Source organism: Micromys minutus, assembly GCF_963924665.1.
Source record: "Micromys minutus genome assembly, chromosome: 2".
In the NCBI taxonomy this organism is placed as follows: Eukaryota; Metazoa; Chordata; class Mammalia; order Rodentia; family Muridae; genus Micromys; species Micromys minutus.
This window is the reverse complement of record NC_137971.1, coordinates 26298806-26323136: the sequence shown is the minus strand read 5'-3', so window position 1 is coordinate 26323136 and position 24331 is coordinate 26298806. Positions and strand designations below refer to the sequence as shown.

Genomic DNA, 24331 nt, shown 5'->3' with positions numbered 1-24331 from the left:
TACACTCCTGTAACAACACGGAAAAAAAAGAATAGTTTCCTTTCCGGGAATTCAGCTGTTAAGTTGTTAAGTATTTTTACACTGTTTTGTCCTGTTTCTTTTTTCACCCATTTTCTGCTGGGACTCTCAAAGCAGGTTTGTCCTTAACCCTAAGAAAGTCTCTGAGTCCCGGCTCCCCGGGTGTCTACTGCAGGCACAGAAATAAGAACCCTCCAGTTCTTGGCCTCCACAGAAATGCCGGTTAATAATGGGCAATCAAAGGGATTCGACCTTTGGAGGCTCAGCCCAGTTTAGTAGGTCCCTAAAACCTCCCGGGGCACAAAGATCTCAAATCGGTTTGCACTGCAGTGGAGAAGGGCGGAAGACAGCCTCTCTTTCCTTTTACAAGTTTAAATGAGGTTCAAAGAGCTTAAGCATTCATCAGAGAGCACACACACACACACACACACACACACACACACACACACACACACACACACGGCTGATCTATGGTATGGTTAAGAGGAAGGTTTTAATTGTAGATATGAAAGATAAAACTACACAGAGGCATCTAGAAGAGCCCAGACCATAAAGAGAAAGAAGTAAACTGAACATAGCCACCAGACTCCACATGGCCAGGGCTATCTGAGGAGAGGGGAAAATAACAGAAGATAAAGAGTAGAGAGAACCTAGGGAGAGAAGCAGGGGCAGAGCAGAGAGAACACAGTGAGAAGGATTTTAGGTTGAATGAGTTGCTAGGGGATGGGAAGCCCAGGAGCTGGAGGGAGTTTGGGTATGGAAGGGCGTGAGCAGAACTAGGATGCTCGCATGCATTTTGTAATGTACAGCAGGCACTTGTGGTATGTGCATGTGCATTGATGTGCTGGTTAATAGGCACTACAGGTAGTCTTCTATGTCCCATCTGCCAGAGTAAGATGAAATGACTTTCCGGTGTGCCGGAAGAGGCCTATTTAGTCAAACCCTTACTACAAGCAAACCAGATAATTTGACAACATGGTGCAGATACTGTTTCCTTGGCAGGGTATGCACAAAACTGTAATCCTGAAGGCCCTTTTCTAGCCAGTCTTTTCCTCAACCTGATTTACTGACTTTATCCCTCCCCTGGACCCATAGATACATATTGTTCATCTCCTAGAAGAAATAGCCTGCAGGAGTGGAGCATTCTGAATGGGAAGAGCCCATGGTTAGAGATAGGAAAAAGCTCCCGGGGGGTGGGGGGGGAGAGAGAGAGAGAGAGAGAGAGAGAGAGAGAGAGAGAGAGAGAGAGAGAGAGATGAGCAAGCAGACAAGGAGATATTCTTTAGAAGCACAGTGCCAGGGAGTGGGAAAGGCTTAGGGAAACACCACAGGGATGATTATAATATCTTAGAGGCCCAGGGGTGCCTATGGAAACGCCTCATGTACCTGCAGGTCTCAAATAGCAGGCTCCAGTGGGCCACCAAGAGGGAGAGATACAAGCAAGCATCTTCCATGGGGAGGTGAAGAGAGACACACAGTTAGCCAGCTTCTCTCTTTCCTTAGAGACATAGTAAGCTCCAGACGGGGAGCTGAGAGACAGAGCTAGCAAGGAGGCAGTTGGGAGGAGAGAGAGAAGATGGACAAGGGAGACTGAGCAAGCTCCAGTAAGGAGCTTAGAGCATGCTGGGAGGGAAATCAGGATGAGAGAGGGGGAACCAGCAAGTCTCTTGGTGACAAGAATTTCAATTCCCAGCATCCCCAAATGGTCGGGTGTCCCCAAGTGGACTAAGAAACTCGGCAGAGAGAAATGTCCAAAATCACAAAGGATAGGTATCCCTTTCTGTGTGATGGGTTTCCGGAAGGGAGAAAGAAGCTGCCCTGATACACAAGCATGACTTGTGTAGCAATAGCAGGCTCCAGGAGCCAACAGACAGAGTGGACGGCTTCGAGGAGGAGGCAGGTGGGGCAAGAAGCCAGTGATGATGGCAGGCTCTAAGATTTGGAGTCGGATATGGAAGGTGTCAAAAACCAGAAGAAACAAGTATTCTGTACTGTAGCAGAGTCAAGTCGGAAGTTTGGTTTGCTTAAGAGAGACTGGGCTCCCTTTTGTGGGCACCAGATAAACAAACTAATGACAGGACATGGCCACTCAACAGTATTGGGAGAGGGGAAGGTTTTAACTGTGGATATGAGAGAGAACAGCCAGAGGCATCTGGAAGAGTCAAGACCAGAGAGAACGAAGTAGACTGAGCGTAGTTAGCTGTGTGGACCTGGTCACAGATATTTGCTAAAAAGGCCCATAGCAAGGGACAGAGAATAGAGAGAACAGCGAGAGAAGCAGAGGTGGGTTGGGGAGGGCAGAGTGAGACTAGCTGGGTTGTGAGCAGAATGAGCTCATGAGGGTTATGAGAGGGAAGCCCACGAGCTCGGGCAGTTAGCGTAGGGGAGCCGGTGAGAAGGGGTAGGATGCTAGCACGGACTGTGGGATGTGTAGCAGCTACACGTGATGCCAGCGTACGCTTTGACATACTGGCCCTTCTTCCAGAGTAAGGAAAAACAGGCTCCTTTGGGTTGACTTTTATTTAACTGCTAGAAATCCCATTGTCCAGGATGAGCTCATTTCTGGACAGCTAGAGATAACTAGCCTTTTAGAGGTTGGGAGGAATTGTGGTTTCTTTTTGACACAACAGTTTGCTGATTGCATCTGATATCCAGAATATACCAAGTGTGGGATGGCAAAGGCTCTTCTTGTACTTGGCACCTTATGAAGGAGTGAAAAGAAAATCTCTTTGGTTCTTTAAGAAGCGATGCCTGATATTTGGCCTTTAGGGAGTTTTAAGATTCTCCTCAGTGTAAAGTGCCTTGACCCCACTCCGTCATAGTCATCACCATGTGGGTGGCTTGGAAACACTCTCAGCTCTTAGAGCACTGTTGGTGTAACAGAATGCGAAAGGCCTGGAGCTATGCTCAGCTTTGGTGTTGCTGTGTCTTTACCACAGGATGTGTGCCTGAAGCACCCAGGAAACAGTCTTTCTAAAAGAAGACACAAACATACTTGTATGCACATGTGAACTTTCACATGCCTATCGGTACATAAATATTTAAAATTAAGTATAATCTGATCTATATGTGATTTATATCCGAGGAAACTAAAGTTCACTAACTAGTGTATAAAGACAGATGAGTAAAAACATAAGAATCCTGTCACCTACATAATCCTGGCTGCGTGTTACAGTACCTTGTATCCCTCCCATGAGACGTTGAAGTGTTCTTACTCAGAACCTGGCCTTGCCCAACATAATAGCCTCATTTTCCGAGCATTGTGTTACCTCATTCAGTTCCTAAAATATGACTTCTCGCACAGCATGTCTTCCTCAGTTGACGTATAAGTAAAATAGAGGCAGAGTGTGAATGGAAACACAAAAACAATTTTGTAATACTTTCTGGGGAGGAGATTTGGGGTCTAGCTTTTCTCTACTCCCTTCCCTACATCCTTCTGTCTCCAGCACTATTTATAGAAACAGCAGCGGGGCCTTTTGCAGTTCTTCCTTCTCTCTGCTTCTTAGAGACTTCTTTCCTCTCCAAGCTTCTGGGAATTTTTTGTATACTGAGCAAGTCTGAAGTTCTAAAACCTTCACAAAATGTTATAGGTGATAGAAAAAGAGTTTAGTTTACTTTAACCCATGTATATGTGTTATGTGAGTCCTGTGTGTGGTGGTTGGTAGTGTGTGTGTGTGTGTGTGTGTCTTTAAGTGTATCTGTGTGTGCATTGTGTGTGTGTTTGCATATGTGTAGTGTGTCAATGTGTGCGTCTGCATGTGTGTAGTGTGCCTATATATAGTGTGTCTGTGTGTATATGCCTCGGTGTGTATGTGTTATGACGTGGTTCAAGGTCATTAGAAGGTTTATCTTGAAGTATTTAGGAAGGGCACACTAGACAACCATTTTCCTCGTTTCTTAGATCAGTTGTTAAGAATGGCTGAAGAGGATGAGAGGTGGTTTAGAAAACAGTGATTCTACAGAAGAATCCTACAACTGTGGGTATTTTGGTTCATTTTAAAGGGTGGACAAAGACAGCCGTTGAATTTACAACTTAATCGTTTTCTTTAAAATAAATCTAGCAACATGTGAAGGCTTTCGATTTTTTGGAAGTGCTTTATTTATCCCAGAAAGTGGCTTGAAAGTTTTGTGAATGCAATAAGGAGATTAAATATAAATTAAAGTATTAACAACAAGGGTAAAAAACATTCAAGATTCCTGGGTTCTGATGCATTGTATTTTTTTCTAAGACATCTTCTCAGCCAAAAACACAAGTTTTTAAACCCTAGCAAGACTGAGAAGCAAGAATTAAGTTGATGTTTGGAGCAGTCAGCATCCCTCACAGCTAACAAACAGAAAGCCTACTGGCGCTGTCTACAATAGAATTGCCTTTAGAGCCAATGGAGACTCTAATGTAAGATATATGTTTTTTAATTTTAACTCTGGGATTACAGGAAGGTCAAAGGTGACAAAGAGCTGACAACCAGGGCCTGACATTATTTCTTAGTAAGCTCTTTGAGAGTAAATAGTCTTGAGGTGGGAGTTGCCGGTATACCAAAGACTGAGGGCTCCCACATGCTCTGTGGAGAGGTCGATCATCATGATTCGGTTGCCAGTTAGAAAAAAAAAAAAATCACTGTTTTTCAAAGATAATTAGAAACTTGACTAAGGAAATCCCCCTGCAAAAGCCCCTTCTAACTTATGTGCTTTAGGTGAATTTTCTTGGTTTCAAAAGTCCCTTATAAAGCACATTTTATATTAGGTACCAGAGACCACTTATTAAAGGGAAACGAAGAGCATGTGATTTAAGGCTGCAGTGAAATGATGCAGTATAAAATTACACAGAACCAAGTTTAGGATAGAGAATCCATCTCTTCTTTTGAGTAAATAAATATTTAAAAATTGCCTCAAAAGAGTGGGATTAAACATAAATTCTGGAAAATAAGGTCATTAAAAAAAAATCAGCCTTATGGAGACATTTAAAAATTTTACTTACAGCTTCTGAGCCTTTTCCAAACAAGTACATAATTATATGTTTAATCAGTGCAACATATGTTCTGTTCTTTGACACTCACTATATATGGTAATCTGCTTATGCTTCTTACGGTAATTATTACCTCACAATCATTATTTGATGTTTTATAGAGATTATTTATTAAATGCTCTCGAATTACCATAATTTTGTTTATTAATATTATATTTTATAAAGAAATGTTTTGGGCGTAAAGAGTACCTCAGTGATAGGTAGTGTTTGCCTAGCATGTGCCAGGCCTGAGTTTGGTCCCAGCACAAACTAACAGACAAACAAACGAAGAAAAAATTCTACAAGAAAAAAAAAAAAAAAAACCAAAAAAAACTGAGAACTGCTTGCTGACAAGCCTTCCAACCGGAGCTGGGTCCTCGGACCCACATGGTGTGAAAGTCTTTCAGGCTGCTCTCTGACTTCCACTTGTGCATGCATGCACACAGGCACAATCATGTGGTCTTGTTTTATTTCTGCTGTGGAGGCACAGAGGCATGTCTGTATCTCACAGAAGCAGAAAGAAAACCTACTTATTAACCTATCAATATCCTCCCCATCTCCCCCAAATCATTGCTGTCAAATAGGAGAGTGGGCTTGGAGGCTGGCTCTGTCGGGAAAACTGCTGCTATGCAAGTATGACGTTGATAATCGCAATATCAAACAACCTTTCCTTTTCAGGGAGGAAATGCCTGGCCATCTTCTCTAGCCACTATTCCTCCATGCACACAGCCCTGTCACACCACAGTCACTATTTGTTCAAACAATTGTCCAAGACCCACTCAGTGTAGATGCTTGGAGTCTCTGTGACCATCAGGGCTAGCATAGCATTGATCCCCAGGAGGCAAGAGGGCAGTTTGGTTCAACACAGCTGAGCAGCTGGTGTTGGTTCATGCTCTGCGAGTCTGACCTTGAGAAGTGTATTTCAGGCACACTTAAGCACAGCAAAATTGGGTGAAAAGTTTTCTGGTGATAATTAACTCAGTCCCGTGTACACAACAAAGCTTAAGGCATGACTACACAAAAAGTTCTTTGTAAAGTACATGTGACATCAACCATAAAGATGGGATCCGTAGATTGGCTACATGTGACATCTTTCATAAAGATTGATTAGCTTACAATGGGGATCTGGAGGAGAATCCACTGTGGTCTCAGCCACATGACAAAAAGCATGTAAGGCAATACAGGTAGGTGTGTGTGTGTGTGTGTGTGTGTGTGTGTGTGTGTGTGTAAAATTTTTGTCAAATTAATTGTTTGAGACTGTTTTGTTTAACACGTGTAGTGTTGATATATAAAATACATAGATATAAATTTATTTATTTTTAATTGTTAGTTGGAACCGTTTAAATGTTAGAGCCTTGTCATGTCTGTTGGAAAACAGCACACAGAACTCTTCCCCTGTAGCTTGGTCCCAGCTGGCCCCTGGTCCAGATGCGGTAATCCAGCGCCTCAAGTCTGCTCAGGCTCAGACATCCTGATTCTCTGGATTGCTATAGCCAAGCATTTTTACTGAAACGTTCCATGTATGATTCTAGTGCTTCTAAGAGTTTTTGTATATTTCCCAATAATTTCGATGTCTATCAGGGCTTCTGAGAACAAGTTTAGAGAGTTTGCTTTTACCGTGTCTGTAATACTGTTCTATATTTTCAGCACACTTTCCTGTAGCCATAGTCTGTGAGTATGATAACATAAAAGAATGCTTCTAACACGTAAAACGCTTGTTGGTGGAGTGAGCTGGAAGACAGACAACTCAGTGCGACAGGGACACTATCTACCCTAGCACCCTCCATTTGGAGTTAGAAATGTCCACTTTCAAACTGTAGATTTGAAAGCGAAGTTTCTAAACTGTGACCATAAAAAAAGAGATGGTTTTCACCCAATATTTTTCCAGGAGTCATCTGTGGGTAACTAGGGACATTGTAACTTTAGATTCTTTTTTTTCTTCTTTTGTCCAATTCATTAAAAACAAAACAGAAACAAAGAAAAACCTGATTCACGGAAGACAGTCAGTCTATACTTCTCTCCAGGTATAAAAGCAAACATATTACTTTATTCCCTGGTCTAGAGAAGCACTGAGTGTCAACTAAGTCACTTTTATTTACTGTCTCATTGGTAACTGGAGGGACCTGTCAGGTCATGGCTAAGAAAGCATAGCATACTTTCATAGCAAATAGTCTGTAGGAACGAAGTCCAGAGACACATCAGAAAGAAGGCTCACCTCGAACAACAGTGTCAAGTTGTAATGAATAATATGACAAGGCGTTCTGTTTAGCCAACTGTTCTTTTCGTGTAACTTTAAATGGCCCCCGCCCTTTTTGTCCAGTCTGCTGAAATAAGACAGACATTCCCTCATGATGAAGCAAAGCTGATAGGTCCAGAGGTGGCAGAACTGGACCCAGAGCACCAGGGAAATAGACAGCCCTGACTACACAAAGCCAAGCACAGAGGCTCAACTCAGCCAAGGTTGAATTTACGATCTTTGATTCAGTTAGCTGATAAGACTGCCATCAAAAGCAGATTGAAAAAAAAAATGTTCACAAAGGATCAAGTGCTACTCACTGAGATACAAACTCTTTTCATCTTTGAGATATTAGGTGGTTCCTGTTTCAGATTTACTACTGTTATTTTGAAGTTCCTTATCTTATCAGTGAACACAAAGCAGAAACCTTTGCAGAACTTCAGACTTCATACAGGACTCCCACGTTGCCTCTTTTCATTCTCTGTACAAGGAATTCATACTCTGAGCAACCACCGTCGTTCAAATTTTGATGTATGTTTAAAAAGAACTCATCTTTGTTTTTCCTTTACTTTGTTTTCTTTTGTTTTGTGTTTCTCCCTACCCTCTCTTGGGACACTATCTTTCATGTAGGGGCCAGCCTAGCATCACAGTGGCAATCCTCCTGCTTCAAACAGGATCTCGGATTATAAATGTACACTACTATGGATGGATTAGAGCTCCTTTTTCTTCTTCTTCTTCTTCTTCTTCTTCTTCTTCTTCTTCTTCTTCTTCTTCTTCTTCTTCTTCTTCTTCTTCTTCTTCTTCTTCTTCTTCTTCTTCTTCTTCTTCCTTGTCATCCTCCTCTTTTTCCTCCTTCTCTTTCTTCTCTTCCTCCCCTTCCTCTTTCTCCTCTTTTTCCTCCTCCTCTTCCTCCTCTTCTTCTTCCTCTTCCTCCTCCTTCCCAAATTTCTAGACTCCTAGACGAATAATAGCATAGCTATGTTTTTCTGTAGTAGCTGTGCACTCTGGTCTCACTGACAGCCTTGTGGCTTTGGCTAGGGGTGACAGTAAATCACTTTTCATTTTGCTGATTATGGTGACCCTGAGGCAATACTGTGTCACTTCAGAGACACTGTGCCACTGCTGTGTGCCTTCAGTCTGTGTTGGTGTCAGAACCCAGCGGAAAGGCGTGGCTGAGCCAGACATCTAGCCACTCATTCTTGCCATTTACAGGGCTGACATTTTCACTGCCCAACACCTTCCCCCCACTTCAACTTTCAAAAATGTCTTTTCCTGTTTGTTTTGAACCCAAGAAAAGAAAAATGAAGTGATTTCTTTTTTTCTTTCTCTATTTTTTCCTTTTCTTCTTTCTTCCCTCCTTTCTTTTTCTTCTTTCTCTCTCTCTCTTTCTTTCTAAAATCTGGTTCAGCAATTAAGACCAGTTGCCATACTTATCCCCGGGCACCAGCCATATTTACCAGGAGACTGAAGGTCTTTAAGTAGGCAACTTATGTCAGGCACCTAGATGTCACTGGGCCTGTCACTGGGCACCTAGATGTCACTGGGCCTGTCACTGGCTTGTTACTTCTTGAGTGCAGACATTTCCTGGAAGGGTGTGGTGAGCTCGTCCTAGAGGGTGGTAAGGGTCTGGGTGTGCTCATTTCTGCCCCATGTCATTTGTTTGATAACTTGAGTAGCTCTGAACAACACTTCTTCACTAGGCTGCAGGCCAAGCAAATGTCCACTGGTTTCTGTTTCTCATAATCTGGTAACAGGAACAAACGACCACAGTCATTTGTTCTGAGAATCCCAAGGGATCAAATGTGAAAACTCAGGCATCTATGTTCCAGATGCACAACTCTACCAGACATACTGCAGTGTAGCCCGGAGGAAGAATGAGCAAACCGAGGCGACCAGGCAGCCTCCCATCCCTACCAGCCACAGCCCTGTCTCTTGTGGTTTTCCTGCACTTTCCCGCCTTAGCCTAGGTTCATGAACCCAACTTCTGGGTCTGAGAGATATCCTCTCAAAATCTTTCCTCCTGCCCAGCATGGTTTTGTAGATGTTCTTGTTTTGAAGGTTCCTCATAAAACTAACATGCTGAGTTTCGTCTAGAAGTGTCTGAAAACAATCATTAGTGTGTCTAAATGAAGCAAAGGCAATGAAGGAGCACCTCACAAACATGCATCAGGGCCTAGCGCGGGTTTAGAACAGAAGTGCTGAACTCCAGTCGTCTGAGAGACACACCCACACCTGGGCTGATCCGAAAGACATTTCTCAAATGTTGTGTTCAGCTTCAAGTACAGCTGAGTCAGAAAAGATTCCTCCTGAGTGAGTGCTTTACTGTAAGTGAAGACATGGTGCATGGGAATGAAATGAAAAAGGGCAGGCAAGTGTCACAGGCAGCATGCAAATCAGGATGGATGCTCTCACATCCCATGGGCACAAGAGATTCAGAAAAGGAGAGAACCAAAATTTGTGATGTGCAGGAGTGAGGGTTATACTACAGATTAAAATCTGTAGGTAATGAAAGATTCAAAGGGATACTATTTTTAAAGATTTATTTTTTAATTGTGTGCATGTGAGTTGACCTGTGTACATAAGTGTGGGTGATCATGGAGGCCAGAGGGGGGGTAACAGATCTCCTAGTACAGAAGTTACAGGGGGTTGTGAGCTGCCTGCCTTAGCTCCTGGGAACCAAATTCTGGTCCTCTGGGACCAACTGCTGACCCGTCTCTAGCCCAGAAGAGATCCATTTTAAAAATTTGGCTTGAAACTAAGCAGATGTCATGTTTCCTTTCTAATTTGATGTTCCAGGTGTGTGTGTGTCTGTGTGTGTTTGTGTGTCTGTGTGTGTTTGTGTGTGGCCCTCTGTGATTGTGAGGGCCAAAGTGCTCCTTCCCTTTGTGGGTCAGGAGGGCTAAAAAGCTAGTCCCCAGCATGGTTCTTCCTTAAGGCCTGTAATTTCTTAATAGCCTTCTTTTTTAATTAAAAAATTATCTTTCATATGATATGTTTTGACAATGTTTTCACTCACCCAACATCTCCCCAGCTTCCCCATCTCTCTACCAACCAATTCTATAGTCTCTCTCTCTCTCTCTCTCTCTCTCTCTCTCTCTCTCTCTCTCTCTCTCTCCCTTTCTATTTTTAGAGACAGTGTTTCTTTGAACCCTGGATTTAGCTCTGTAGACCAGGTTGATCTCCAACTTTGAGATCTGATTGTCTCTACTGCCCAAGTGCTGGGATTAAAGGTTTGTGCCACTCCTGCCTGGCTACATTTCTCTTTATTAAGCATGTCCTCCCTGGAGAGGGTTAATATTTTATGTCATTCTGCACACAGTTTTGGTCTGATGTTCTGAAGTATCTTGAGATGGATATTTAAATTGATACGCTGTGTGTAAAACCGATATTATGTATAGATGCACCCCACTCAGTGGACTGAATGCTTTAATAAACAAACACCCCCTGCTTATTTCCTCAGTAAGAAAGATTTCTCAGTCTGTCTTAGGGCTTAAGATGCATTTTTTTCTGATTGGTGGCCTACACCATCTAATCTGAGGGCTGACACAGCCAATTCTTTATAATATGACCCCCCCATTTGCATGCATACGTGGATGCATGAATAAACACACACACACACACACAGAGACACACAGGCACACACACACTGGTGATAGATTTTCATTTCCCTGGTAACAAATGCACTCACTTATATATAAACAATGCTACAAGAGAGAATGTATCTTTCCACTGTTTTTCTCAGGCTTTAAGCAGACAATGCCTGAAACACAGTAGGCACTCCACGGTACATTTACTTGTTTGGTATTTCTTTCCATAGACTGTACAGTCAAGGGATTTCTGACTTAACAATAGTTTACTTAAGAAAGGCATGGATTTAAATAACTTTTGTGTTTCCTTCTTTCCAGTTTTGTCCCTTGTCACTGTTTATCTACTTTTCCTGTCCTTAATTCCTTTTCTGCTTATTCTGCTTCTCAAACAAAACAAAGGAACCACTCAGAACATTTAGCTTTGTGTGAGTTTCCTGCCCTATCATAGTTAAAATGTCCCTGTTTCTACCTAAATGGTTTTAGGGAAATCATTAAATTCTGCAAAGATGACTGAATGCAAAACAACAACAACAACAAACCAAAAAAAAAAAAAATCAACAAATTCTTTAAATGCAAACTTTATGGAGTGTGGCTGGCCTTGCCTCTGCCAACAGTCATGAGAGATCCTTCAAACGGTCTTTCCTTATGGCACCTGACACATTCATTGATGTGCTAAGGGACATTTCTGAAAGAAATCAACTCTGAAGTGCGTGGGGTGTGTGTGTGTGTGTGTGTGTGTGTGTGTGTGTGTGTGTGTGTGTGTGTGTGTGCATGTATGTGTGTGTGTGGGTGTGTGTGTGGGTGTGTGTGTGGGTGTGTGTGTGGGTGTGTGTTTGTGTGTGTGTGTGTGTGATCACATCTGAAAGCCTCTGAAATAGCACCCACTGGGCTGTGTCTCTTCACTCTTTTTGACCAGAGTACCTATTTCTCGAGTCTGGATGCATTTTGGATAATGTTTCCCTGTCCTCAGTGCTGAGAAAGTAGGTTCTCAAGCATTCTTAGCAAGTACGACACCTTTGAGCTCCTTTATGAACAGCAACAAAAGCAACCTTCTTATTTGGTCATGGTCTCCTTATGTAACCACACCAGCATGGAACTCACTTACCCTGCAGACTGGAACTTGTGGCCTCAGCCTGGGTAAACAGGACTATAACCCTGAACCACCAGGCTTCCCTGGATGAGTTTTGACTTCCAGTTCAGGATTTCAAAACTAAAGCAGAATGAAGTAGGGAAGAGGGGCACATGTCTTTCAGAAAGCTCCAAAAGGCAGAAGATATGTATATCTTTCTGAGAAAGCTGTGAGTGGCACCAGTCCATAAATGCAGGGTGTCTGTGTGCTCCATTAACTCGAACATGTATGCCCATATGAATCTCTCAGCTGTTGGTTAAGATTTTTTCATACCAAGGACAGGCTGCCTATCCACAGGGCACAAACAATTAGGCATGAAGTTTAGATTTGCCATTTTGCCCTAGCCCCAACCCTATAAATGCCCTCTCTTTGAGTTTCAATTTGTGTCATTTTCTTATTTCTACCAAAAAAAAAACAACAACAAAAAAAAAAACCAGAATTGACAGAAAAGAGAAGAAAATTTTGCTGACACCAGCCTTACCCCTTACCTCAACCAACGTGGCTGGTGCTAAAAATTATTACTCCTCTTCCACGTGGTGGGTTAAATTCAGTTTTGATCATTGTCACCAAAGAATGTTGATTATCTGCTCCTAGCCTTTGAAGTATTTCCTGATTTGAGAATCCCTTTTCTCTTTCTCAAGTCTCCCTGACCCCACGCATGTGTGCATACCTGTGTGTATATGTAGCCATGTATTTGTGCGCACATGTGCACCCACACACACATTTGTCGGTCTGTGTATGGAGGTTGAAGGTATTTCCCTCAGTCATCCCTCACCTTATTTTCTTGTGAGAAGCTTTTTCACCGAGACTGGAGCTTGCTGAGTCACCTAGGTTGGTCCAGCTGCACTCCCCAGAATTTCCTTTTCTCCTTCTTTTCCCCCAGTGCTGGCACATGGCTGTTATGAGGGTTCTGGAGAATACAACTCAGGTCTTCATGTTTGCCTCACAAACACTTACCAACTGGGCCATTTCCCAGCTCTACTCTGAGAATTTCTGTGTGTTGCCAAATTCTGGAATGTCAAATAGTGTAGTTCATTCTCATTGGAATGACTTTGATACAGAGTACGGAGCCCTAAGAATTTAAATGGCTTTTGTGCAAAACCTCTCTTATTTGAACAATTTATTTTGGGTATATTTCCCAATAAATTACAGTTGCGTTAAATAATAAGCAGAAAGCACTATCCCACGCTAGCGCCGGTTACTCTCGGGCCCCAGCGGTTTCTCTGCCTCCATGGCTAGCCCCATGCAGAGACCACCAATCTCTGGAATCCTTGATGCAGACTCTGCTCACATTCCCAGCCTCCCTGACCCTTCGCTCTGAAATCTCTCCACCTGACCCAGTGTTTTCCCACTGCCAAGCCAGCTCCACGCATCTAACCTCCAAGACTGGCTGGGGTGCTTTGCCACCGTACCTTTTTCTAGAACTCAGTTGTAGCACCATGTGAAGGAACACACACACACACACACACACACACACACACACACACACACACACACACAGCCCTTAGTTCAGAATCAACAGGTAACTCAATCACTGAGCACAGCTACTAATATCCTAATTAGTAAGCAGTACTAAAATAAACCCTCTGGTGGCGGATCTGTCTAACCGGGCCCTCTAGTTCTTCACATCCTATACACCAAAATCTCTCCCTCTCCAAATGCCCCAAGTCCCATTTCTTTTTCTCCTCTGACCTAGATGTTCCCCCTACTCTTTGCCCAATGATTGGTCCCCCAAAATCTTTATTAGGAGAAAGTCGTTGCCACAAATTACTGTTTCCTACTGCCCCCTGATGGCTATCCAATATGAAAGATGTCCCAACATCAACTGGACTAGTACTTTATCTATTGCTGCTGAGAAAGCAAGAGGCAGAAACTGACATTCTGAAAAGAGAAGTTGATGCCAATAAATATAGTTTATTTAAGCTTCCCCCTTAGAGATGTCCTAAAGAAAGGAGTACAATTCCCAGCACCTCAAAGGAAAACAAAAAGGCCATGCAAATATAAAATGTGGAACATTCCTGCATATTACCTTGTTACAAAACCCAAATTTCTATGCAAGTCTTGCCTATTTCCCATTAATAATTAGTTGTATTTATACTTATCAGGACCTGGCTTAGCAAGTGTCTGTTGGCTTGAGCTGGCAGCACTCTGGGTGTGATGCTGGCATTCTTAGGTTCAATGCTTCCCATCTCTGTAGCATTTCTTATTGTTTGTTACGCATAATTGCTCCTGTGCAGAACGTCAGTCTTATTCTATGTTATGTTTCCTCACCTCCGAGTACACGGAGAGAGCACTTTACTGGCCACTGGAAAACTTAAGAGACATTCTAGCCGTCCTTTTTCTATTGGGAAGGTCCAGACAAGTCAAATGTTTTCTGACATTTTAGTGTCACTTTTCCCTATTTGAGATCTGGATATCAGAAATGCTTCCTAAAATACATCTGTCCCAGGAGAAAATGCGGCTACCATAGAGGGCTAAAATGTACTTAGAGAAATCCCAAGAAAGGGGCCATGTAGCTAATAAAGATAAACTGGAAATAATTTCATGTGGGATAATAAGTTTACATCTTCAGGAGAAAAGAATTAGACATTGATTCAAAGATTTTTTTCTCCATAAAGAAAAAGATATATATATATGTGTGTGTGTGTGTGTGTGTGTGTGTGTATACATATAGATATAGATATAGATAAATATATATATATATACATATATATACATATATATATGTATATATATATATATATATATATATATATATATATATATATATATATATATGAACAAGACTGAAGAGACCGCTAAAGATTTAATGGAAATTTATTATATCCTTGGAAACCGTGAGACATTGATCGAAGGTTTGGTTCTGTGACTGAGTAGCCAGAGGAAGCACAGACATACTTTGCACCAGAATCAAGTCTGATCGAAGTGACTACGTTTATCTTCACCATTAACCTGTAAAGACAGAGAATGCTAGTCTCCTTCACAGGTGAAGAAATTGAGGGACAGGAATGTCAGCCACTCTCGGTGGTAGAAACTAGGTTTCAAACTACGTTGGCTTTGATTTGCTTCCCCCTCTATTTTGTGGCTGGAACTTCATGTCAATGCAACCGCTTACAGGGAACACTTTTACTACCTTCCATGCATTACGCTGAGAGTTTTAAATGCATGGTTCCATTTAATTATCACTACAGGTCTGGGAGGAGGCAGGGGCGTCTTCACTGTGCAGATGAAGATCCTGAGGCTGAGAGGCAGTATGGATCCTCTGTCCATCCCTCTACTGCTCAGCTGCCCTGTGTTTCTACTGCATGCTAGAGAAACCTGTGGTTGGACCTGCCAACCACCAGCATGCCTTGGGTTAGGCTGTACACAGATGTAGGCATTTTCAGGTATAAGATATATATTTCCCACATTACTTGGTTGAGAAACCACTAACATCTTTGTGTTCCTCATCCACAGGTTCTTGCTGTCTCCCAGTTAAGTGTTGATACCCAAGGTAATGATAGCATCTCCAAGGGTTTGGAGCTGAGGAGGAGTGTTCATGAAACTAACAACTGCTTACAAGGGTTATATCAAGTGGGCCCATTTTGCTGTCTACCGTGCCAACCTGGTAGGTCACATGAAGCATCTAGAGATGAGTGTGGGGACCAGGGTGAGGGATTGAGATGTCCTATATGTAAGACTGTGTTGGACAATTACACAACTGTTGGCTGTGCTATAGGGTATAGGCATTACAAAGAAGGGTGAGGGGAACTATAACAATGCTTTCTAAGCACAAAATTTTTCATCTTTATCATACTTGTCTGGGCTACTTATGAAGAAATATTATTTGCAGATGATATACACGTCTGAAATGAAAAGATCCATTTTGCTTCTATTTTTCACCACCTAAGGAAAATTCATTTGTGAGGATTAAAAAGCCTAAGTCATCTCAAAACTGACCATGGTGTGCCATACTGATTTGGGGGCTTCCTTAACAAGGGATTTCACCCTCAGGGGTAGGTGTCAGCTCCTCTCTTCAGTGTGTCTCTAAAGTTCTCTGACCTGGCACTGAAGCCTGAAAGAAATACATTTCCATTTTATAGCTGAATAACCAGACAAACCAGAAAAGCAATGAACAGCAGCCAACAGTTTTTCAAACATCAGTATTTTGAAATGCAAATGGATTTCAGTTTGGAACTCTTTCAGGCACCAGGAAATGAGAGGCTAAGGAAAATGTATTTCTGTAAACTTAGTTTCAACTTTGGACTTGACCACAGTTACGTACAAATGACTGTCTTAGATGCACTGGGATGGTGAGAAGGTGACGCAGTGATCTATAGGTTTGTTTGACAGGTTTCAGGGAATAGAGCTCCAAAAGATTCCATAGGTTTTATCATTAGCATCTCAGGCTTGTACTCAAAGTGCAAAGCAGGTTCAGATCATGCACATACAAAGACAATTTTACTAAGCCTATTAGGAAAGTTTCTCTTATAATACAGCCCACTTATACCTAAGTTCCTACACGGTTACTCTTTTCCAAGCAGGAACTGAGGATCACATACTGGCTTTTTTTAAAGGTCATCACAGACAATCAATTTAACCTATGAGTTAAAAAATATGTGTTTATGCTTTGAAAGTTTGGCTTTGCATACTTAAAATTTAAAGTACAAACTAAAATGAAGGCATTTTGCACATTAGGGTTTCTAAAATTTTTGTCTGTGTACTTTTTTTTTTTACTCGAATTTTGTCTTGTTTGCGTTTAAAGGGGGAATCTTATACCTGGTATTTGGAGCTGAGGATGTTCACACCACTGTGGGATGTAAATGGTGCAAACACTGAAGACGGAAAAGGGAACATGGGTAGAGAACCCAGCAAAATGTTTTTACTTGCTGACACAGAAATGGATCAATTTATCTGGAAATGCTTTAATGATTCCAAATATGTAATTGTGTGTATGGCATTTCATTGTGTAAGCTTATGTTTCACAGTGTAGGGTTTAGCATGTAGATTCTGGAGTAATGAAGGCCTGGGATAGTTTACATTAACCAGAGTCTAAGTGCACCAGCCTTTCTTATATGTTTTCAACACAGTACTTAGTTGTATGATTGCTTTTAGCAATTTCTAACAGGCATTCTTGTGTTAACGCTTTCTCTATGTTCCTTCACTAATCCATACCAACTGCCATTCAACATGCACCCAACACTCTCCACCAATCTTCTCTCTGGTTGGATTTTACATTTGCCAAGAGCTAAGTTAGTGTCAAGTCTGTTCACAGCATGGATGATCTGCTAGTAACTTAGAATATTAATGGTGATAGAAATCAGTAAATATCGAATATTGGGTAGCAGCAAGTTTTTTGTTTGGTTTTGTTTTAAGAAAACTAGGCTGAGCATTTTGGAGAGGATCGAAAATTCAGACTGTTGGAGTGATTCAGCTTTCTTTTCATCAAAAAAGAAGAGGAATGGGAGAAGGGCGTGTGAAGAAGCCAAACGGAAACGGCAGGGGATGCTTTTGTGAATGTAACTTCAGTGAAGAGTCTATAACTTATCTCTGTGTCAAATGATGGACATCCTTTTTAAAATGAAAACTTAGCATAGATTTTTTTTTTCAGTGATTCCAGTGATTTCAGTGAACTGGTGCTTTGGATCAAAATACACTGTATACTTACAGCGATTTTTTTTAATTGAAAATAGATTCTTCTCTCATACAATCATCCTAATAGGTTTCCTCTCCTTCCACTCCTACTGTCTCCCCTCTCCCCCAACTGGACCCCCCTCCTAGTTCCTTCATAAAAGAGCAGGCCTCCAAGAGACAACAACCAAACGTGACAAAGCAAGATACAACAAGACAGGGTAAAAGCTAATGCAAATTGAGGCAGGACAAGACAACCGAGTAGGGGGGAAACAGTCCCAGCAGTAGGCAAAAGAGTCAGAGACAGACCCGCTCCCACTGTTGAGAATCCCATAAAAACACTAAGCTAACAGCCATAACAAATGTCAGACCTGGGGCGGACCCATGCAGGCTCTGTGAGCCCACACAAGCCCTGCTCAGCTGACTCAGTAGACCACGTTCTCCTGGTGTTCTCAACCCCCCTGACTCCTACAGTCTTTCCTCACCCTCTTTCTATGAGGTTCCCATAGCAAAGAGGGGAGTGCACAATGGAGACCCTCAATTCAGACTCTTGGTCTGCATAGTGTTTGGATGTGGACCTCTGTACCTACTCTCACTTGCAGTCAGGAGAAACCTCTCTGATGACAATTGGGCTAAGAACCCATCTATGAGTCTAGCACAATATCATTAGGAATCCTTGTATTGATTTAGGTCTCTGAGCTGTCCAGTCTCTGATTCTTGGCTATGTAGGCAGTGTCGGACATGGGATCCCTTTAATGGAGTGGGCCTCACGTTAAACCAGACATTGGTTGGCCAGTCCCACAAGTTCTGTGCCACCATTGCCCCAGCACATTTTGCAGGCAGGCTACATGTAAGTCCAGGGTTTTGTGGTTGGGGTGGTATCCAGTTTCCTTTTCAACAGCCTCCAGAGTACATTCATGCACCAAAGAGACCAGCACATAGGGATGAAGGCTCCATGCAGGTACCAGCTTGACGTCTTTGTGTTCCATGAGCTATGTGGATGTTATCCTCAGCAATGGAGCCCTAACTGTCAGTTTTGGGAGCGCAACCCTTTGTTCTCCAAAAACCCTGGGTTTTTCAGGAACTTCCACAGGAAATTCAATTCAACCAGCAATTCAACTGAATGCAATGCAGGTCCATCATTGAAAGCCTTGCCTAATGAGTAAGGACTCCATTATTGGAGTCCTTACTAAGATCACCCTTATAGGTTCCATAAATTGTCCATTGGACTAGGTTTCCACACTGCCCCAACATGTCCACCAATTCCAGCTTTTCTCCCCAACTCTCTCCTTCCATTCTTCCCCATGCCCCAACCGGATACCTCCCACTCCCATCCCCACCCATCCCAGTTCACTTTCAAAATGTATTCTATTTCCTTTTTGCAAGGAAATCCATGTATCTCCTCCTAGAGGCCTCCTCTTTAGCTAACATCTCTGGTCTGTGAATTGTATCATGTGACTATCACTTAATTAACAGCTAATATTCACTCATAAGTGAATGCATATTCATGTTCACACGAATACCATATTTGTCTTTCTGGCTCTGGGTTACCTCACTCAGGATGATGTTTTTCTGGTCCCATCATTTTGCTCACAAATTTTACATCATGAAATTTTTAACAGCTGAGCAATACATCATTTTGTACATGAACCGCATTTTCTTTATCCATTCCTCTTTTGATGGACATCTAGGTTGTTAACAGCTTCTGGCGATTACAGATAAAGCTGCAGTGAACGTAGTTGAGCAAGTGTCCTTGTGGTGGCATGGAGCACTGTTTGGGTATAGCAAGAGTGGTATAGCTGGGTCTTTAGGTAGACTGAGTCCCAATTTTTCGAAGAACTGCCATATTGATTTCTGTAGTGGCTGTAGACTCTTGCACTCCCACCAGCAATGGAAGAGCGTTCTCCTTGCTTCACATCTTACCTGCATGAGCTGCCTCTTGTGTTAATGATCTTAGTCATTCTGACAGGTGTAAGATGAAATCTCAAAGTAGTTGTAATTTGCATTTCCTTGATGGCTAAGGATGTTAAACATTTAAGTGTTTCTCAGTCATTTAAAAATTCTGTGTTGATAATTTACTGTTTGGATCTGTATCTCATTTTTAATTAGATTACATGGTTTTTTAATCTAGTTTCTTGAGTTCTTTATATGTTTTGGATATTATACCTCTATCTGATATGGAGTTGTTAAAAATATGATCACACTCTGTAAATTGTTGCTTTGTCCAATGGACAGTGTCCTTTATCTTACCGAAGCTTTTCAGTTTCATGAGGCCCCATTTATGATGTTTTTGATTGATTAAGATACACTGTATACACTTACAAAAGTTTAAAAGATAAATAAAAATTAAATACTTGAAAAGTCATCATCACACCTTGATATTTAATAGAATGAATACAACAGTGCATTTTTTTATATTATGTGCACATACAAACACACACACTCTTTGTTGCTTCTATTCATGTGCATATGTAAATATATGCACACACACATATATATACAAACTCTCTGTTGCTTCTATTCATGTACTATTTATATTCTCTTAATATATATATTCTATATACATACACACACACTCATCTGTTGCTTCTATATATGTATGTATCTATGTATACATACACATATATACATACACTTATCTGTTGCTTGTAAACATGTGTGTATATATACATACACACACTTGTCTGTTGCTTTTATACATTTATAAAACCACTTGACTGTGGTTTCTATACATATATCTATACATATGGAATATATTTTTGGTTTATTTGTAGGTAGAGAAATGCAACAAAATTAGACAATAAACATATCAAGGTAGTTGATATGTGGGTGCTTTTCATATTTTCCTAGCTTTTCCAATTTTTGTGCAATAAATATGTGTGTGGCTACCAGAAGATAATGCATTTTGAAGCCTAATGTACAGGGAAATAACCATGTTTTTTATTTTTGTAAATTTCAACTGTGTACTTTAGAGGAAAGAATCTGTGGTTAATTGTATCTACATGAATTTGGGCATGCTCTCCAAGTTAGCTCATGAGATATTTCAGTTCACTTAAACATCAGTATTATGCCACCTGCAGGAAAAGCAATGCCTCTTCCCTGTGCCCTGCAAACCACTGCTGTAAGGCTGTCTGTCTGGCTCTGATTCTTCCCCGTGCCCTGCAAACCACTGCTGTAAGGCTGTCTGGCTCTGATTCTTCCCCGCGCCCTGCAAACCACTGCTGTAAGGCTGTCTGGCTCTGATTCTTCCCCGCGCCCTGCAAACCACTGCTGTAAGGCTGTCTGGCTCTGATTCTTCCCCCCGCCCTGCAAACCACTGCTGTAAGGCTGTCTGGCTCTGATTCTTCCCCGCGCCCTGCAAACCACTGCTGTAAGGCTGTCTGGCTCTGATTCTTCCCCGCGCCCTGCAAACCACTGCTGTAAGGCTGTCTGGCTCTGATTCTTCCCCCCGCCCTGCAAACCACTGCTGTAAGGCTGTCTGGCTCTGATTCTTCCCCGCGCCCTGCAAACCACTGCTGTAAGGCTGTCTGGCTCTGATTCTTCCCCGCGCCCTGCAAACCACTGCTGTAAGGCTGTCTGGCTCTGATTCTTCCCCGCGCCCTGCAAACCACTGCTGTAAGGCTGTCTGGCTCTGATTCTTCCCCGCGCCCTGCAAACCACTGCTGTAAGGCTGTCTGGCTCTGATGTACTATTTTCATTTTGCTCTCCACTCTTATGCTTCGCTCTTTAAAAACAGACTTGTTTCCGTTTACTAAAAGGGTGTAAAAGGTTATCCATATTTTCACTTAATAATTGACTTATCGAGGAAATATTGTGTTTCATCAACAGGAATCCTATGAGGTAATTCACCAAGCCAAGCTCTAGGAAACAGATTCCATTCGAGTTATGCGCGTGCTGAGCAGATTTGACTGCATTTGTCTTTTTGTTAATGGCCAGAGTTACTCGTTAGTCACACTGTTAATGACTAGATTTGCTAGCAATGTGTTCGTTGTGCTACATTTCCCCTGTACATTTCCAGTCCTGGCTCTGAGCCCCTGACCCTCGTGTCCTGCTGCCCTGGCTGCTGCTTAGCATCTCTGTGTGAGAAGGCGAAGGCCCTGGAGACTCATCTCTGTCTTCTAGCTCTAGCAGGATTTCCTTCAGCTCCTAGAAAGCCCTTAGCACACAAGAGGCGTTTAGTAAGTGCTTGTGAAATATGTGACCTTTCCACGAGGCGTTGTTCTATAATGTTTAGTCATAGAAACAGAAAGACTTACTTTAATAAATCAAAGTAAAGTTTGCAATAATAACAAACAAATAGTAAACAAAATTATTAGAGATTTGTGTTTGTCTATTAAAAAAAAAAAGTCCTGTGTTCCTGGGTAGAAAAGAAACTGAAAGGGGAGAGAAGAAAAACAGAATATTTATTCTGAAGCCTTATTTTATGGTTCTAGTCATAAAGACAGAGGAGTCCTCATCATTTGTATAATAACAAAACCCCTAGGCTTAGAGATACTAGTGTTCTATCAAATATTTCACAACTACTTACATTTTGATCAAGATTTCTAGAAACTTCCAGTGTTCTTTTGCTTAAATTGACTATTCTCAGGATTTGTGGAACGAAAGATAAAATGAGAATCAGAACAAAGGGAGTGTTCAGTAAGCTCAGTGGCCAAGGACAGTCACCTCCATGACCTAAATCTCTCCATTCTTTCACAGGATGCATCTGGTCACTGCAAATGACCCTTTCCCCATGTGTGCCTGTGGCTAACTATCCTACTAAGTTTCTTTTCTTTTCTTTCTTTCTTTCTCTCTCTCTCTCTCTCTCTCTCTCTCTCTCTCTCTCTCTCTCTCTCTCTCCCTCCCTCCCTTTCTCCCTCTTTCTTTCTTTCTCTTTGTCTTTCGAGACAGGGTTTCTGTATACCCTTGGCTGCTCTAAAACTGGATCTATAGACCAGGCTGGCCTTGAACTCACAGAGATCCACCTGTCTCTGCCTCTACTGGAATTAAAGGCATGAGCTACTACCACCCAGCTTAACTATCTTACTTTTATAAGAATATTGTTTGGCCTTTTGTTTTGAGAGGCTTCCTGGCCTTTAAAAATCACTTTCTATGGGTTCTTTCTGATTTCCCTATCATGTACCCCAATTCCACTCCCCTCCCCTTCCCTTCATATCTGCCATTCACCCTTGCAACCTCCAGAGGGGGGGAAATCTCCTTGTGGATGCTGTAGTGTGTCCCTGTGTCCTATAGTATACTTCTTGTCCACACTTTATTCCTTGCAAATGTTCATTGCAGTAGCTCATAGGTTTGGTCTGAGACATCTGGCTGCTCTTACTCTGTCAGTACTGGACCCTCACCGGGACTCTTCTCAGATATCCTGTTGTTGCTATGTGTTATGGAAAAGCTGTAGTTTGGGGTCTGTAGGACTGACCCCTTCATGCACTCCAACAGTTCATCCATGGCGTAGATATTGGAGTGGGCTAATTCAAAGCCCTGAATCTAGGCCTGAGAGGTGTCTGAGCTGGTCAGCCTGCTAGCATGCATGTTCTGACATCCTCGGGCCTGGCTCACCCGGCCAGCTGTACTCTACTGCCCAAGTGAGGAGCAGAGCCTGCTCTCCCAAGCGTTGCTCTTAGTGAGTGACATGGCCTGTTCTCCCGCTCTCGTAACCCTAGGGCCGGGTCTCCTGTCTCCTTTTCTTTTTTTATTTACTAATTTAATTTTTTACAATAGGTGAACGAAAAATCAAGGACTGCACAAAGAACAAAGGTGCACCAACCTGTGGTCCCTGCACAGAGGGGAAAGAGTACACAGAGAAGGAACACTATTCAGATAAATGCAGAAGATGTGCGTTCTGTGATGAGGGGCATGGTATGTACCTAAGACGCAATTTAAAGAGACCGATCCTGAGCCTCCATGTAGAACCACGCACTACCAGATTATCTGGTAATGAGGCTATGGGGGTGATGTGGGGCTGTCTCAGAAGGTAGTAATTGATTGTAAAGGCCTTCTCAGTGATTCTTCCAAACGAAAACACACGACCAGGTAGCCCAGTGAGGAGAGGTGCACCGGCTGCAATCCAAGCCAACCCTTTCCCCTCTACCTCTATATAAACTCGTCCTGTGGTTCTTGTTCCTGGCCTTACAAATAAACCAAGATGTGTGGAGGATGTCCCCTTATCTATTGGGATCCCGTCTGTTGTCATTCTACTTGGGGACCTGATTTTTTTGTGGCTGTTTCAATATCTTCTTAAGGCCAGGATGTAAAGAAATTGATGCAGAAGCCTGGGCTATACATAAGGAGATGATGAAATACTCATGCTTAGCTCTCAGCTCACAGTGAAGTCAGAATCTGCAAGTGTGGCCTGAACATTGGTCTGATTAAGTCTAGTTTAGACTTATCATGAAGCATGATGATAGTGATGATGGTGATGATGGTGATGGTGATGATGGTGATGGTGATGATGGTGATGGTGATGATGATGATGGTGATGATGATGATGATGATGATGTCAACAGGGATGATGATGCTGGTTTTCAGGCCATGTTTAAGGTGTAAGGCTCTCAATTAAAGGCACGGAGGAGCCACCTAGGCAATGATAGAAAGTGTCTAGCCAGGTTATCTATCCATTAAGAGCTTAACAGAATGGCTAACCCTTTCAAGCTGGTACTACCTTTTTGTTAATAAACATCGTTATTAAAGGTTCGATAGTATAATAGTTGCATCTAAAAATAATCTATGCAGCCCTGGCCATTTTTAACTTTACT

General features: G+C 42.2%; 1 protein-coding gene across 2 annotated transcripts in view; it reads left to right on the top strand.

Moving 5' to 3' along the window:
• Positions 1 to 24331, top strand: part of FAS (Fas cell surface death receptor) — a 30249-nt gene that overhangs the window by 488 nt on the left and 5430 nt on the right. For both annotated transcript variants that reach the window (XM_080911391.1, XM_080911390.1), the window contains exons 2-3: positions 15429 to 15579; positions 23298 to 23435. In XM_080911391.1, the coding sequence (XP_080767517.1) occupies positions 15429 to 15579; positions 23298 to 23435 (289 nt within the window). The remainder of the gene's footprint in view (positions 1 to 15428; positions 15580 to 23297; positions 23436 to 24331) is intronic.